General features: G+C 56.6%; 1 protein-coding gene and 1 long non-coding RNA gene across 2 annotated transcripts; one reads left to right on the top strand and one right to left on the bottom strand.

Moving 5' to 3' along the window:
* Nucleotides 1–6,108: 6,108 nt before the first annotated feature.
* LOC139073895 (uncharacterized) lies at nucleotides 6,109–7,772 on the bottom strand. Its single transcript, XR_011523028.1, has 2 exons — nucleotides 7,393–7,772; nucleotides 6,109–6,503 (listed from the first exon to the last, which is right to left on the bottom strand). It is a non-coding gene; the product is annotated as an uncharacterized lncRNA (long non-coding RNA).
* On the top strand, nucleotides 7,727–13,878 carry SP6 (Sp6 transcription factor). The gene is made up of 2 exons (XM_008541426.2): nucleotides 7,727–8,114; nucleotides 10,307–13,878. Exon 2 carries the CDS (start codon nucleotides 10,365–10,367, stop codon nucleotides 11,493–11,495), a length of 1,131 nt encoding a protein of 376 aa, XP_008539648.2. The 5' UTR covers nucleotides 7,727–8,114; nucleotides 10,307–10,364; the 3' UTR covers nucleotides 11,496–13,878.
* Nucleotides 13,879–15,321: the final 1,443 nt, after the last annotated feature.

The following is a 15,321-nucleotide window of genomic DNA, read 5'->3' as shown; positions in this document are numbered from 1 at the left end:
GAGCCACTGGCTGTGTTTGAGATGGATAGTGCCAAGATGGAGGGCATTTCAGCATGATTAGTCTGTTATTGGTCTGCGAGATAACTCAGGTGGGTGGGCACAGAAGTGGCAGAAAGCCCATAGGAGACCTGAAAAATAATCCAGATGAGAGAAGTAATTGCTGTCACCAAGTTGGCACTTGTCTAGAATTTTCACAGACCCGTGCCCACTTCCAATTGATTCATTCAACAAATATTTATTAAGCACTTATTAAGTACCAGGAACCATTTTAGGGTCTTTCTTCATTTCTCTCTCTGTCTCTCTTTCAGGTGAGAAAACAAAGGTAACTCACACACAGCACCTGGGACCTTAGCTCAGTCTCCTCCTTGCCCAAGCTAATCCAGTGGTTTCTGCCTTTGGAGCAGGTATATGGAAAAAAATTAGAGAACTACATGCAGCAAGGATTTGGGAGATAGCATGAGGTAGGAAAATCTGAGGGCGGGAGGACAAGCAGCTTGGGCAGCACAAAGCTGTTGGTGGGAGGGAAAAGTGAAGCTGACAGCTGAGTGTCAGGGAGACCTGAGATCTCTAGGGGAGGGAGGCTGGGGAAGGAGGAGAAAGATGGGAAGAAGAGTAGGAGACAGGCCTCTCGGCTGAGGATGGGGGCCGGGAGGGAGGGAGGGACAAATTAGAGAGCTGGAGAAGGAAGTAGAGTCTTAGCAGCTAGAGGTGGGTGAGGGAGGAGGTGGGGGACCGGGAGGCGAGGGCAGAGGAAATGGGCCCAGGCACTGGAGACACAAGTCTGGGAGTCTGAGCCCCTGAGGAGCCACCTGGAAGGTGCAGGCAGCGGCAGCATCAAACTTGGGATCCGAGGGTTGGCTCTGGGAGTGAGCTGGAGTTGGGGGTGGGGGTGGGTGGCTCCAGGGGGAGCTGAGAGCAAGACAGAAGCTTGAATCTACCATTAACCCTGCTGGGTCTTCAGCTTCCTCCAGCACCCGCCCCCTTTCCTCTCAAAGCCAGAAGCCAGGACTTCAGAGTCCCACCCCCCACCCCTCGTGTAGCTCTGGGCTCCACTGTGCCCACCCCCAGGCTTCCTACCTCGTCATTGGTGGTGGGAAAGCATGTTGTTCCCAGGTGTGAATAGAGCAGGAAAGGGGGTCTCCTGCCAAATAGGGTCCGGGTTCTGTTAATAGCTCCCCTCCCCTAAAACCAGTCAGGGTCTCCCTACACCCTTTACTGATCCAAAGGCTGGACGAAGCCATGTGGGCCGGTGGGTCCAGGCCAAGGGCTGAGTCCCTTTCCTCCCCCCAACTCTCCCCACCCCAAGATTCTCCCATCTTTTGGACTGGACCTGCTACCTAAGCATATGGAACCGATTGAAAGAATTTGTATGCTCACCTTATAATTTATGCAAATCAACTCTGTAATTAACTATAATTTGGAGGCATCCTTTGGTATTTGAGACATTTATCCATGAGGAAATGCCCTAGTGATAATGCTCCCGTATTAACATTATTTACTCCACCTGTGTGGTCTCCTCAGCTTGTTACCCCCCTCACTCTGATTTTCTGGGCTGGAAGGTGGGGAGGGACAGGGAAGCCCCTCCCTGGAGCCTGCCTCAGTCCTGATGCCGGGGTTCCCCGGGGGAGTTGTGCTGGCCCTGTCCTCCCAATTTTGCCTAGGATTGAAGGAAGGGGGGCAGCTCTGCCTCCTAAGCACCACCCCCCCCCCACCCCACTCAACTCTCTCCCGCCTGATGGGTGGCTTTCCGCTGAGTTTTTTAGCTTTCTTAAGGGCCTCAATGTTCTCATCTCTGAAACGGGGAGAGGAAGGACCTGTCGGGGCCTTTACAGGATAATTACTGAAAAGCTAATGAAGGAACTGGGAATCCCCAGTCTAGAGGTTTCTGGGGGTGTAGGGGGAGGAGCAGGACAAGAGTTCAGGATGAAGACTCCCTGACTCACCCTGTGGGAGACTCGGTGGGGGCAGTGGCATGCCAGCCTTGGGTCACTGGGTTCTGTGTGTGTGTAGAGGGAGTGCTCAGCAGCTCCTGTTCTCAGTGCCAAGGGCACTGGTCTATGGCGCAGAAGGGGCCGTGGTCACCTGAAAAGGCTCCCGGTCACTCTCCTATGTGGGTCAGAATTTCTAGCTTCAGAGAGCTTTGGGAAACCAGTCCTATTCTGTTTCATCTCCTTTCTCCTTCCTGGTTGTTTTGTCCTTCTCTGCTCCAGGACGTGCTCCTGTTAGCCAACATGCCTAAACTTACAACCACCCTAAAATTAAGTTCACGTAAATAGTTGGGGATGTGGGGGCTCCACCTAAATTCACCTCCAGGCCCCTTCTCCCTTTCCAGGCCATCTTCCCAGCCTCTTCACTCTCCTGGAGTTCCAGGATTCCGGAACTGTCTATAAACATTCTTGGCTGGTATCTACCTCTGGTCTTAGGTGACCTCTTGTCCATCTCAAGCTGCCCCAGCACATCCTAAGGTAGGGAGAGGGTCTTCCCTCCCCATTTGACAATGAAAGATCCAAGATCCCAAAGGTGGATTACACCTGGGGGTTCCAAGTTGGGAAGTATCTGAAAAGGGGATGAAGAAAAGCGAGAGGGAGGAATGAGGCTCCAGCAGAGGCGGGAGAGACCCTCTGGAGCAACAGCATCACTCTTGGGGAGCTCTGCACGGAGGGACCAACTTGAAGGGGTGTGCATGTTTCAGGTCTTAAAAGTGGTACTTCTTTCTTTCTCACCAAGTGCATGAAGGCAACCTCAAAAGGAGGGGCATGGAATTTGGTCTCTCGCCTCTAGGGATGCTCTCATTTCCTCCATCCTGCGAGAACGGCTTTGTCCCTCTCCCACTGCCCAGTCAATCTCTGGGGAGGGAAGGAAGTCCTGCTTCCCCTCCCGCCTCCCCAGCTGCCTCTTCCAGCTGAAATCCTCTTTTCCTGGCAGACCTCAGAGACTCAGATCTCACCCCCTACCACTCCCCCAGGAGAGCCGGGGGCCACTGTTTCCTGGATTATCCTAAAAGCTTCCGAGGCCGTGAGGACTTGGCAGCTTCCCTGCCCACGTCTCTCACCTCCCCCTCTGGCTCTGACTGTCGCCTCCTTTATAAAGCCTGGCTCTCTCATCACCCCCACCTGCCCCTTACAGCTGCTGCCAGCTCTGGGCTCCATGGACTGGTAAGAGGGGCTGTTCCCTGTCCAGTTCAGGGACGAGAGGATCAGATCTCCATTCTAAAGTGGGGATCATAGAGAGGGTCTGGAAGCCTTGATTCTCTCTGATTTGGGGAGGGGGAGATAGGAGGGAGATCTTGGAGGGGTCTGCATGAAGAACCAAAGAGGATTCCTTGGAGGTCTTTGGACTGGGCTGGGATCTGGGGGAGAAGTGGAATGGGGGTTCACCAGTTAATAGATGACTGTGGAGTTCATTCTGAGAAAAAAGATGGGCAAATATTAACAGATGTACATGGCGCACACTCACCACAGGGAAGTTCAGGCACGACAGAACACCTGCAGAAGTAGTAAGGGAGAAGCCACTGGACACTCCTCCATCACAAAGAGAGGACAGACACCCCACGTTCAGGCCCCAAAGGTACACACAGGCATGATGTGCACACACACATTTGTAGGCACACACCCCCCCCCACATACAGATGCACTATCCTCAACTGGGCTCATCTTTCAGACTGAAATGGATGTGGGATGTGAGGGATATCTGGATTTATAGAACTAGAGTCCAGCACAGTGCTTGGCCCTAGGTAGATTGTCAGTAAGTGTTTGTCGAATGAATAAAGGATGAATGAAAGAAAAACATTTGGTTCCAGCTCTGGGCTCTGTCCAGCTTCCCAGGAAGCTGAGAGAGTGCTGTGGAGAGGAGGGGATAGGAGGAATGTGTTGGGGTCCACAGTCACCAGCTTACAGTCTTCCAAGCCTGGAGGTGGAGGTGGGGAGTAGATAAGAGTGAGCAACTGGGAAACCAGGAATTAAGAGACTGAGGTTCTAGTCCCTGCTCTGCTTCCAATTGGCTGTGTGACTTTCAGCTACTTGCCTCCCTGTTCTGGGGTTCAGTTTCCCTGGCAGTAAAATGAGGGCTTGCACTGGACAATTTTTATGGGCAGACCAGCTTTGATATTCTCACAGTGCAGTCTCCATAGAAGGACAGTCGAGGTTTGGAAGGGACCATAGAGGTAGCTGTGACTTATCCTAGTGATCCAAGATAGGACCAGTTTGTCTTATTAAACTCAGGAACATGGATGGCTTTAATCTAGGGATCAGTTTAAGAATGCTGTCCTCTCCACCTTGAGGATCTCGGGGAGCCGGACTCCCGGGGCCATCACTGCTGCCACAGTGAGGCCGGATGGACTAGCAGACAGAACATGGGCTTTGAAGCCTGGCAGATCTGGACTCCGTTTCCTTCTCTCTCTCTAAACAGCTCTGTAATCCTGGGTAGGTCATTTAACTTCTTTGATCTTTGGCTTCCTCATCTGTACAATGGGGGAATAATAATAACTACTTTGCTGCATGCTCATGAGAATTAGAGACATTTGTGTGAAGCACCCGGGACATAGCAGGTGCCCAGTAAAGAAATGGAGATGGTTATGATGGTTATGATGAACATGGAGACTAATGAGGCTGCTCCAGATACAAAACGGATTGCTGACTATAAAAGAGGCACAAGAAAAAGAGGGGAGGCAGGAATGGGAGATGGACGCTTGTGGCAAAATCTATTTCCCTTTAGGGGAATAAGGGGAAGGAGTAGAAATGGCCCAAGTCCTGGGCAGATCTCAGTGAGCAGTTTTGTTCAGTTTTAAGGTGAGATAAGAATCCTGGGCAGGGGCCAGCCCCATGGCGGAGTAGTTAAGTCCGCGGGCTCCGCTTCAGCAGCCCAGGGTTTCACTGGTTCGGATCCTGGGTGTGGACCTAGCACCGCTCATCAGGCCATGCTGAGGCAGCGTCCCACATAGCAGAGCCAAAAGGACCTACAACTAGAATATACAACTATGCACTGGGGGCGCTTTGGGGAGAAGAAGAAAAGAAAATACGGAAGATTGGCAACAGAGGTTAGCCCAGGTGCCAATCTTTAGGGGAAAAAAAAAGAATCCTGGGCAATGGTGATCTTGGCAGTCATGTCAGCATAGACCATCAGCACTGTTCAGTAGGAAAACATCTCACAAGTGGGAAATCAAAAGGGCTGGAATCAGAGGAAAGCAAGCAGAGGGGGATCTGGAAGGAAGATAGTGCCCAGAGTCAGAGGCAGAAAGCTAGGCAGGGCAGGAAATCAGAATGGCTGAGTTTTCCAAGACAACTGTGTTACTGTTGAATTTCAAATTGACAAGCCACAGACAGATGGAGGGTCTTTGCTCCTGGGAACCCCAGGTGGCTGCCGGTCAGGATGCGGTGCCGTTAAAGGGAGCCTGGGGTGAAAGTGGGGTGGGATGTCTATCATTCAGGGGCTGGATCCCTTTCCCTCTTGCTTTCCAGGGAAAGATGGAAGGAGACAGAAAAATAAGGTAATCTGGTGCCCATAAATAAATGGGAGGGGAGACTCTGTCCCCCACTTGGAGTCAGATCCCTTCGAAGATGTTAACACCTTAAGGGCAGTAGCTTCTTCGGGAACAGGGAACAGCCAGCAGGCTTCAGGGAGGAGGAGGCAGGGAATGCCTAGAACCAGACGTAACCCAGGAACCAGAGACGCAGTTTCTATGCGGTGAGCCCCTAACTCTGTTCCTGACATGGCTGTGAAAAGGATGCAAACTCAACTAGCCGAGATTCGAGTGGGTGGAGATCAAACCGTGTAGATAGAGAGGACTGTCAATTTAACCGTGGCTGCAAAGATCCAGGGCGGTTCTTGAGAGTATACATCTCAGGGGCCCGGGTGTCGTGTAGGGGAGGAAGTCTGACTGATCAGAAAGTGCAACCCTTGATGTCCGGGAACTCGCCTGGAGACTTCCCAAGACCCTGCCTTTACCAGCCAGGGCAGCTGCTCTAACTGCATTTCTCCAACAAGGAAACTGAGGCTCAGAGCAACCTCACCTGCTAGTTCAGCTTAGCAAATGCAGGGTTGGGGCTAAAATTTATGTCCGTCAACTTCTAGTACAAAGATCTTTGTGAGTGTATCTTAATCCAACAAATATTTGTTGAGAGCTGATTTATTTAATAATTATAACACTATATCTTCCGTTTACTAGGAGCTTACCAAGGGCCCCACGGAGCTAAGTATTTTAGGTGCGTAAGTTCCTTTTAGCCCTAGGAAACCTTCCCGTTATACCAAGGTTGTCCAGGCGAGGAAACTGAGTCTTAGAAAAGAGGGAGATGCACAGATGAACCAGACACTGACTCTGGATATGAGAACCGCACACACAAAGATCGATTTTCAAGCGGCTTGTGGATTCAGTGTAGCCGTTTTATAGTCACACTTCGAGTGTATCCCAAACGGGAATGCAGGGCGGGTAATTCAGGGGTGGTGCAATCTCGGCTGTAGAGGCGAGATCGAATCAGCCTAGAATCCGGTCCGGCTGTGCAAATGGACTGTAAAGACAAAAACGAAATTTAAAAAGCCGACGGCAAAGCGCAGAAGGAAAGCCATTGGAACAACTAAAAAAAAAATACGGAAATTGATCAGAATCCCCCTGTAAGAAAGGGGTCACTCTGGAAGGTCAACGCGGCCGGTAGGGGAGGCACCAACCGGGAAGGCAGCATCGGAATACCGGGCGCACAGGCCAGCCGGGCGGGGAGGAGGGAGGACTCGCCTACCCACGGCGCTCAGCGGCTCGACCCACTCGGATCTTCAGAGAAGGTTTTAGGTGGGCGCCGCGAACGCCCTGAAGTTCTGTCAGAAAGTTGCATTGTGTACGTGCATTTGTTTTTCTCAAAGGAATCCCAGACCCCTCCCTAAAGTTAAGAACTTTGGATTTAGACGTTCAGGTGAGAATCGGGAAGGAGTGGTGGCAAAGGGTCGCTCAATTTCCAGACGCGTCTCTTCCCAGGGCCATTCAGACGCCTGCCCCGACTTACAGGCTGGGTGCGCGGGGGCGACGGCGGCTGCGCGTAGGCTGAGCACCTCCGGCACCGAGCGGGGGCGTATTTGAGAGGCAGACTTCGGGGGCGCTGGGGTTGCTGCCCAAGGGGAGATGAGGAGTGAGAGCTGAGGGGGCCTGGGAGACGAGTGCTGGCAGGCAGAGATGAGCAAGTTGGGGAGAGGGGAGCGAGGAACGGGGAAGAGAGTGGGGAGAGGCGAGGAGGAGGTCACCCGAAAAAGGCGAGTGGCCAGAGAGGGAGAACCGAAAAGGAAAGCGAGACCGAAAAGGACGCGGGAGATGGTGGTGGTGGAGAGAAGCGGCGAGGGGAATGGTGAAGGAGGGCGGCAGCCAAGACAAATTTCTCGCGGCATAGGCCTGCGGGTAGACCGGACACATACTTGGCGCTCGGTCCTGTTTGCTTCTTTCCTCTCAGTTCCGGGGCAGCGCTGCTCGGCCGGAGCGGGTGGGCCGAGGGCCGTCGAGGCAAACGGCGCCCTAAGGTGGTTCGGTATCACCCCAAGGACCCGCCCCCTCCTCCATTTCCCCAGGGTCTGAGTCCTGCGTCCCCTGCCCGACCAAGTCAGCTGAAGGGCAGTTTTCCACCCGATGGGGCGGGTGTCAGAACCTGCGAAACACTCCGCCCAGGCCCCTCGCCCAAGGAGTGGAGGGGCGAGGGAGGAGCGAGGGAGGTGGCGGGAGGCGACCTAGTTAGCGATCCCTCCCCCACTCTCCGCCCGCCCCCTCCTCGCGGGCCGGGCCGGGCTGGGCCTCATGTCCTGCCGAGCCCGCAAGGGTTAAAGGCGGCCGCAGGTGAGGTGGGCGGGGCCGCGAAATCGGGGGAAAAAGGAGCGCAGGGCAGAGGATGAAGGCAGAGCGCGCGGGTGAGTCACGGGCGGAGCTGGCCTCGCTCGCTCGCTGGCTCCCGCCCGCCCTCCGCCCTCCGCCCTCCCGCCGGCTCTCTCCGCCCCTCCTCCGCCGCCCGCCGCCGGTCTGATCGCGGCCCCCGCTCGCCCTCGGCTCCTGCCCCTCGCCGTGGAGAACCCGCCGGCGCGCAGGGCCCATGAGTGCCCGTCCCTAGCGCGCCAGCCAGCCGTGCCCGGAGCCCGAGCGCAGCCTCGAGGTAGGAGCCCCGGTCGGGGGGCGAGGGGTGCGCGCTGCGGGGGTCCTCTCGAGAAGACGCGCCCGAACGCGCCATAGCTTCCTATGGCCTTGGGGGAGGTGGTCCTCAAGAATCTGGGGGGCTTAGAGCCCCGGCGGAGTGAAAACTGGGCGGACGGGAGAGACTGGAGGGACCGAGGAGGCTGGAAACCGGGGAAACTGGAGCGACTGGGACAACCGGAGGACTGAAACCTTAAGAACCGGGAGTACGGAAGTCCTGACCACCTGAGCGCCGGCGATCGGGAGAGGCAGCGGCGGAAGGGGAAAGGAAGGTGTTTCTACCCTCCTTCCCGCGTTGGAGAGCGGGAAGCCGGGAGTGCGCGCCCTGCCGTCTCCCTTCTAGAAACCTTGCCGGCCGCCCGTTGCATCCCAGGGCTGGGCTCCCTGGCCCTGTGTCCAATCTGGAGCCTGGGTCGTTAGCTTCCCCACCCTCTAGCCCCTGGGGCAGTTCCCAGGCCCCAAAACCTATTAGGGTCCCAGGCCTCACTGCTCCCGCCCAGCCCCTTCTGGGCTGCCCCGCCTGGGCCTGAGGCTCCTCTCCCGCCGCTTCACTTTCTTCCTTTCTTGTGGTGAGGCAGCAGGAGCCTGAGTAGGCGCCCCAGTCCCCCTCTCCCTTCCTCTCCCAGACTACCAGAGCCACCTCCCTGGTCGCCGAGGCAGAAGGTGTTAGGATCTGCTGAGCCTTGCTGTGGGAAGAAGTCCCTGTCCCAAAGCACTGGATCTCCTCCCCCATGAGAGAAGGCTCTAGCAGTACACAAATCCCACACCTGAGGCATTTGGGCTCCCAGGCCTTAGGGAGAGGTGGTGAGGACAGGGGGACCTTCAAGTTACAGATCTGTGGTCAAGGAAGGGGGGGGGGGGGTCCTTAGCTTCCCAGTGGTTTAGGGAAAGAGTAACAGACCAGGAGTGGAAAGACCCGGTTCAGAGAGGTACGCACAGTACATATTTGTTGATTGATGAATAAATGAATCTTTGTTTCTTTCTTCTCTAAATGCTGCCTCAGTTTCCTCTTTTTTTAAAATGAGGATTGACCTGAAAAAGTGGGTCTCAACACTTGTCTGCATATTAGAGTCATCTGGGGGAGCTCCTTAAAATGATCCATGCCTAGAATGTACCCTCTTTTATAATCTCTTTGGGTTATTCTTCTTGATTTCTGTAATTCTGGCTTTTCCCGTTGCCCTCCGCTTCCCCCACTCTGACCCTGCATCCTTTAAGCGGGTGGCAATTTTACTTTTCTGAGCTTGCTGGTAAGCTCTTCTCTGGCTGACCCCCCTCTCTGGGAAGCTGACCCCTCCCAGCTTCACATCTGGGTCTCCCCTAGATTGGAGGGGGACCCGAGTAGCAGCCAGAAAGCTGGCTGGCACCAGAGTGGATCAGGATAGGGAAGGGGGCTTAGCTTTCCCGGGTGGGGAGAAGTCTTCCGGAAACTGCACTGCAGCTGCACTCCAGGGAGGCGAAGTCCCTGCTGGAGAGGAAGGGGTGGGGGCCAGGCGTGGGAGTGGGTTTGGTGGGACAGGGGCAACCCAGCCAGGCAGGGAGCTGAGGGGAGTGGTGTAGAGCTGCGAAATGCTCTTCCTCACTGAGCATGCCTCAGGGATGGAACGAGGGCTCTTTCTCCTAAATCTCAGAACCTGCTTTGGGCTTTGGGAAGTCAGGTCGCCTCGAACTTGGAGTTTCAGAAACAGACCACCTCCGTCTCCCCATCCGTGTCCTGAGTTAAGCTGGGGAAGCTGAGGATAGATCTAGATTCTCCATCTGGGCTGGCAGCAGGTCTGCCAGGAGGAAATACCACTGCCCCTTTCGCTGGCCTGGGCAGCTGGTGTGGGGATGGTTTTAGCACTGTGCTGTAAGTAAGGCGGATCGCCTCACCAGCCTGGGACCAGCCCAACTCCCAGGGTGAGCTGGGTCCTATGGAAAGGACCACCTAGGGGAGGGTGGACTGCCATCATCCTCTGCCCTTGGCTGAGAACCTCTCACTCTCCACCATTCCCAGCACTCCCAAATTCTCTTAACTGATCTTCAGTCTATCCAGAGGTGCCTTGCTCTTTTTCACCCGCGGGTGGGAGAGGAGCACTTTGCAGGGAGGGGATCTGGGTTAGGACAGAAAGTGAGCTGGTTTCTTTCCTCACTTCACCTCTTCTTTGCCTCCTTTAGGTCCCACCTGAGGTGCCCCTGACCGTCCCTGTCCCCCACCCCACCCCGGATCCCGGCAATGCTAACCGCTGTCTGCGGCTCTCTGGGCAGCCAGCACACGGACGCGCCTCACGCCTCGCCGCCGCGCCTCGACCTGCAGCCTCTCCAGACGTACCAGGGCCACACGAGCCCGGAGGCCGGGGACTACCCCTCCCCGCTGCAGCCTGGAGAGCTGCAGAGCCTCCCGCTGGGCCCGGAGGTGGACTTCTCACAGGGCTATGAGCTGCCGGGGGCCTCCTCTCGGGTAACCTGCGAGGACCTGGAAAGCGACAGTCCCCTAGCCCCGGGACCCTTTTCCAAGCTCCTGCAGCCGGACATGTCACACCATTACGAATCATGGTTCCGGCCGACTCACCCAGGCACCGAGGATGGCTCGTGGTGGGACCTTCATCCGGGCACCAGCTGGATGGACCTCCCCCACACTCAGGGCGCGCTGACCTCACCTGGCCACCCCGGGGCGCTTCAGGCTGGCTTGGGGGGCTACGTCGGAGATCACCAGCTTTGTGCCCCGCCGCCCCACCCGCATCCGCACCACCTCCTCCCAGCCGCCGGAGGGCAGCACCTCCTGGGGCCTCCCGACGGGGCTAAAGCCTTGGAAGCGGCCGCCCCGGAGTCCCAGGGGCTGGATTCCAGTCTGGACGGGGCGGCCCGCCCCAAAGGCTCCCGGCGGTCAGTGCCCCGCAGCTCAGGCCAGACCGTGTGCCGCTGCCCCAACTGCCTGGAGGCGGAGCGACTGGGGGCTCCGTGCGGGCCCGATGGGGGCAAGAAGAAGCATTTGCACAACTGCCACATCCCGGGCTGCGGGAAAGCCTACGCCAAGACGTCGCACCTGAAGGCGCACCTGCGCTGGCACAGCGGCGACCGTCCCTTCGTGTGCAACTGGCTCTTCTGCGGCAAGCGCTTCACGCGCTCCGACGAGCTGCAGCGCCACCTCCAGACCCACACGGGCACCAAGAAGTTCCCCTGTGCGGTCTGCAGCCGTGTCTTCATGCGCAGCGACCACCTGGCCAAACACATGAAAACCCACGAGGGCGCCAAAGAAGAGGCTGCTGGGGCGGCCGCGGGCGACGGCAAGGCAGGCGGAGCGGTGGAGACCCCCGGGGGCAAAGGCAAGCGGGAGGCCGAGGGCGGCGCGGCTCCCTCCAACTGAGCGCCTCGGGTACCGCCTCCCCGCTGGTCTCTCCTTGGGGCATCAGAAGAGAGTCCTCTGGCCTGATGCCCTTGGGGGCGGCTTGAGTTCGAGGAGAAGGTGGTTATTTATTGAGGGGGAGGAAAAGTGGTGCAGGGTCAGGGAGAGGGGGCACTAGGGGTTTTTTAGTCTCTGGGGCTGGACCGGACGCGTTTGACTGGCTGGGCGGGGAGGAGCTGCGCATGCCCCTCTGTTCTCCCCTTCCTCACTGTTTCACTCACCCCTCGGGCTAGGAGGTTGGGGTAGGGGACCCCTACGGCGGCTGGAGGGCTGAGGGGACCGGCTGGAGGAGACAGCGCGTTCCCGGAGCAGAGAGGAGTGGGGCCGCCCCGGGCGCTGGGGGTAGCTGTCTGGACACGTCCTTAGCGCCTGGGAACCGGGACATAAAAGCGCCTCCGGAACCGCCCTGCGGCCCGGGTCCCTTTCATCCCCCTTGTAGCGCTTCTACCCCTAGGGTTTCCTGAGGGAGAGCTGAGATGGGGTAGAGGAGGCTGGGGGTACCCCTTAGGGAGGGGTCTCTGGCTGGGAGGGTTGTTGCTGTAGAAATAACTTTGATGCGTCTCCTTATTAACCCTTCCAGACCCGGACTGATGGAGCCATGAAGGAAGAGGGAAAGAGGGCCAGAATCCCACAGCCTCCCAGCCAGAACTGTTGGGTGGAGGAGAGAGCTAGATGGGGGTGGGGGGGAGGTTGAGCAAGGAAGTCTCCTAAAATGAGAGAAAGAGATTTGTTGGGGAATGGAAGGAACTAACCCCTTTCCTCTGTAACCTGGATTCAGTCCTTAACTTTTGGTCTTTATAAAAAATAAAGTTCAGTCGTTCTCATTCCCCATCTGCTACCCGACATGGGCTTTCCAGGCAGCCAGAAGCCCCTGCTCTAGAACTGATGTATGCCTCATCCTAGGTCCCCCAGCATTCCCTTCCCCTTAGGGGCGGAAGGAGGTGGGTTACCTAGGTAGGTTGGGAGTAGGGGTGCGGGGGGGGGGGGGTCCCAGCAGGGGGATCTCCAGCAGTTCTGCTCAGAGTGGAGGACTCTGCCCCTGCCCAGCATCTCCTCCTCATGGAGAAGCTAAGCCCCACTCTCTCTAGCTCAATGCTCCCCTTTCCGCGCTGCCTGCAAGCCTTGCCCCTCCTGTAGAGTGTGGTCAGGAGGCTCCTTCCTCCCCACCTCATCTCACAGGGGAACTCCTCTTCCCTATGAAGGAGTTGTCCTCCCACTGGAAGGGGTCTGCCTTCTGAGGTGATGTCCAGGAAGCTGTCCCTGTTCCCTTCTTTAGATGCTAGAAATATACCCTGATCACCCCTCGAATGGGGAAGAGGGGAGGGGAGAAGCCCAGCAGGGGCTGAGCCAGGCAAAGGGCAAGAAGCAGACAGGGGAGGGGTCTGGAGCTAGTGGGCTTTCCCAGGCTCGAGGTCTTAAGATTCCCCCTACCCTTCCCCCTGCCCCTCTTTCTCCACCCAGAGCCCTATGCCAGGATTAGTTGTGTATTGATTTTTAAGTTATAAGCAAAGGGTATTTTATTTAATATTAGGGCATGTGTGTGTGCATGTTGTGTGTACCTGAGTGTGTGTTTCTCTACTGAGCCTGAGGTCTCCAGCCAGGGAGACCCCATCCTGTTCACCCCTTCCAAGTTCCTGGGGCCCAGGCCCACAGCATCTCTTCCTCCCTTGGGGATGCTGGAGCCTCATCCAAGGATAGGAGCTCTATGGGAAGTGGGGCTGGGATCTGAGTGGGTGTTTGTGTAGGAGGGAGCCCTTCCTAAAATGGACAGGGTGACTCTCCCTGAGTGGCTCCTGGGCCTGGGGTAGTTTAAGAAGTGATGTTTTTTCTTTATGCTCCCTCTTTTTCCTACCTTCTGCTAACCCAACTCGAGATCCCTTTCCTTGCTGAGAGGGTTGGGGGCAGGAGAGAGTTGGCAGGGCCTGAGGGTTGCCTGGCCAGGTGGAGAGGGGGAGAGAGGGAGGGCACCGTGGGTGTGGGATGTCTTCTCCTCCACCCATCGAAACCAGTCACCCCCTCCCTGTGCCACCAGGACAGCCTTTCCCAGTGACCATTCTAAGGGGAACTCCCGAATGGATGTCGGGGGCTGGGGGACACATGTCCCCCCAGTGGAGGCCCCGAGCTCTAAGGTGTGAGGGTGAGGGCTTTGGATAGGTTTTCTTCTGCTCCCCTGTTTTATAGATCTAGGTTGCTTGGCTGTCTGCCCCCTTCTAGGCAGCCCCCTAGAGGAGAAATGTAGGATTTTTTTTTTTTTCTTTAACTGCTGTGAACCCACTGTGGAGGGGAGGAGGAGGAGGAAGAAACAGCCTGTGTTTTTTATGCCATAATAAAGTCATCAACCACATCATTGCTTCATTTGTCTTCCAGCTCGGGTTTCCTTTTTGACTCAGTGTCCCTCAGCAGTGAGGACCAGGCCAGCTGCAGGGTGGGGTGGACACTTCCCTTTGATCCTGTAGCCCTGGGCAGCCTCACGTTCCTTTGTTTGGGGCAGAGCTGAGCTGATTGAAGGGTCTGATCTTGCCCCGGAGGTGCTTGGTGCAGGGCGGAGGAGCTCCCTGGGGGTTGATAGCTGGGCTGACGTCCCTCCCTGTCTTCCCTGTGGAGATGAGAAGGTCCTAGATATTTCCTTCCTCCTCCACATACAAGTCCCCTTTCCTCTCCTCTGCCAAGAACTCCGCTTCCCTCCTTTCCAGAGCTAGCCGGTCTCCAGGCTCCCTCACCCCACCCCGGTGGGGGGTGCTGTCAGTCGGTCCTTCTGGCTGTGAGTGAGGTGGGGGTGACTGACAGCGATTTCTTCACCCAGGATGATCCCTATCAGGGACAAGGCGATGAAAGGCAGCCAAGATATCTGATGGGCCCCCGCCCAGCTGGAAGGTATGAGGGAAAGGCTCGTACTGCAACTCCCAGCTGGAGGCCCGCCACAGTTACACAACCACAGTGTGCACCAATGTACCCTCACTGGCCCCATCAGGCGCCCTCAGCTCTGCAGAAATGCCCATCGGTACACACCTTCCCCGGCTGCCCAATGCCTGGTATGCAGTTGGTACCTAATTCATGTCAAATGAGTAAAAAGTTTGACTCTAGAGCCCCAAAGCTACGAAGGTTGACAGAGGGTCAGTTTTTGGCTCCAAGAAGGCAACGCAAGTTTTTGTGTTCTTTCACCTCATCTTATGTTTTGACCAAAATTATTATTTTCCCTTAGTGGGATTCCTATTTCTCCCGCTTTAATCCTAACCCAATTTCTCAGAGCCAAATCTGATCCCCAGGTGGGCCCATCCCATCACTTGTTTGGGAGACTCTGGGGTCACAAAGTTAAGGCCACCTTGGGATGGGGGCATCAGAATGATTGAGGGGTTATAGGGAAAACCAGATGGTCTCAGGGGCCAACTGTGTGTCTCCATCTGGTCCTGGATTTAGAAGTCTGGGAGGAAGAGGGACCAGCGTGTGTTCCCGTGACCTCATGCCCACCTCACTCACTGGGGTGCCTCTTTTGTCTTCCCGCTTCTGGGGGAGTTAGACCCCAGGAGCCTGGTGAGTCCTCTCCTCCTTTCCCCCATTGCTGCCCCCAGGGACAGGAGGGCAGCTGTGGGCCGGCTGGGCCTGTCTGGGCAGGGCTGGCCGCCCCTCCTCCCCTTGCAGCTCCTCCTGCTGACCTGCATTCTTAGCGGGGGCCTTTTGTGGGGCTCTGACGCTTGCTCGATAGCTCGTTCACCCCCACCCCCACCCCTGACGGAGCCCAAGGCCACTTCTGACCCCTCAGCTCTGGTGCCCCTGGCAAGGCGACCCT

This window comes from Equus przewalskii, chromosome 10, assembly GCF_037783145.1.
Source record: "Equus przewalskii isolate Varuska chromosome 10, EquPr2, whole genome shotgun sequence".
NCBI lineage: Eukaryota > Metazoa > Chordata > Mammalia > Perissodactyla > Equidae > Equus > Equus przewalskii.
Note: the sequence above shows the minus strand (reverse complement) of the source record. Positions and strands in the feature narration are given on the sequence as shown.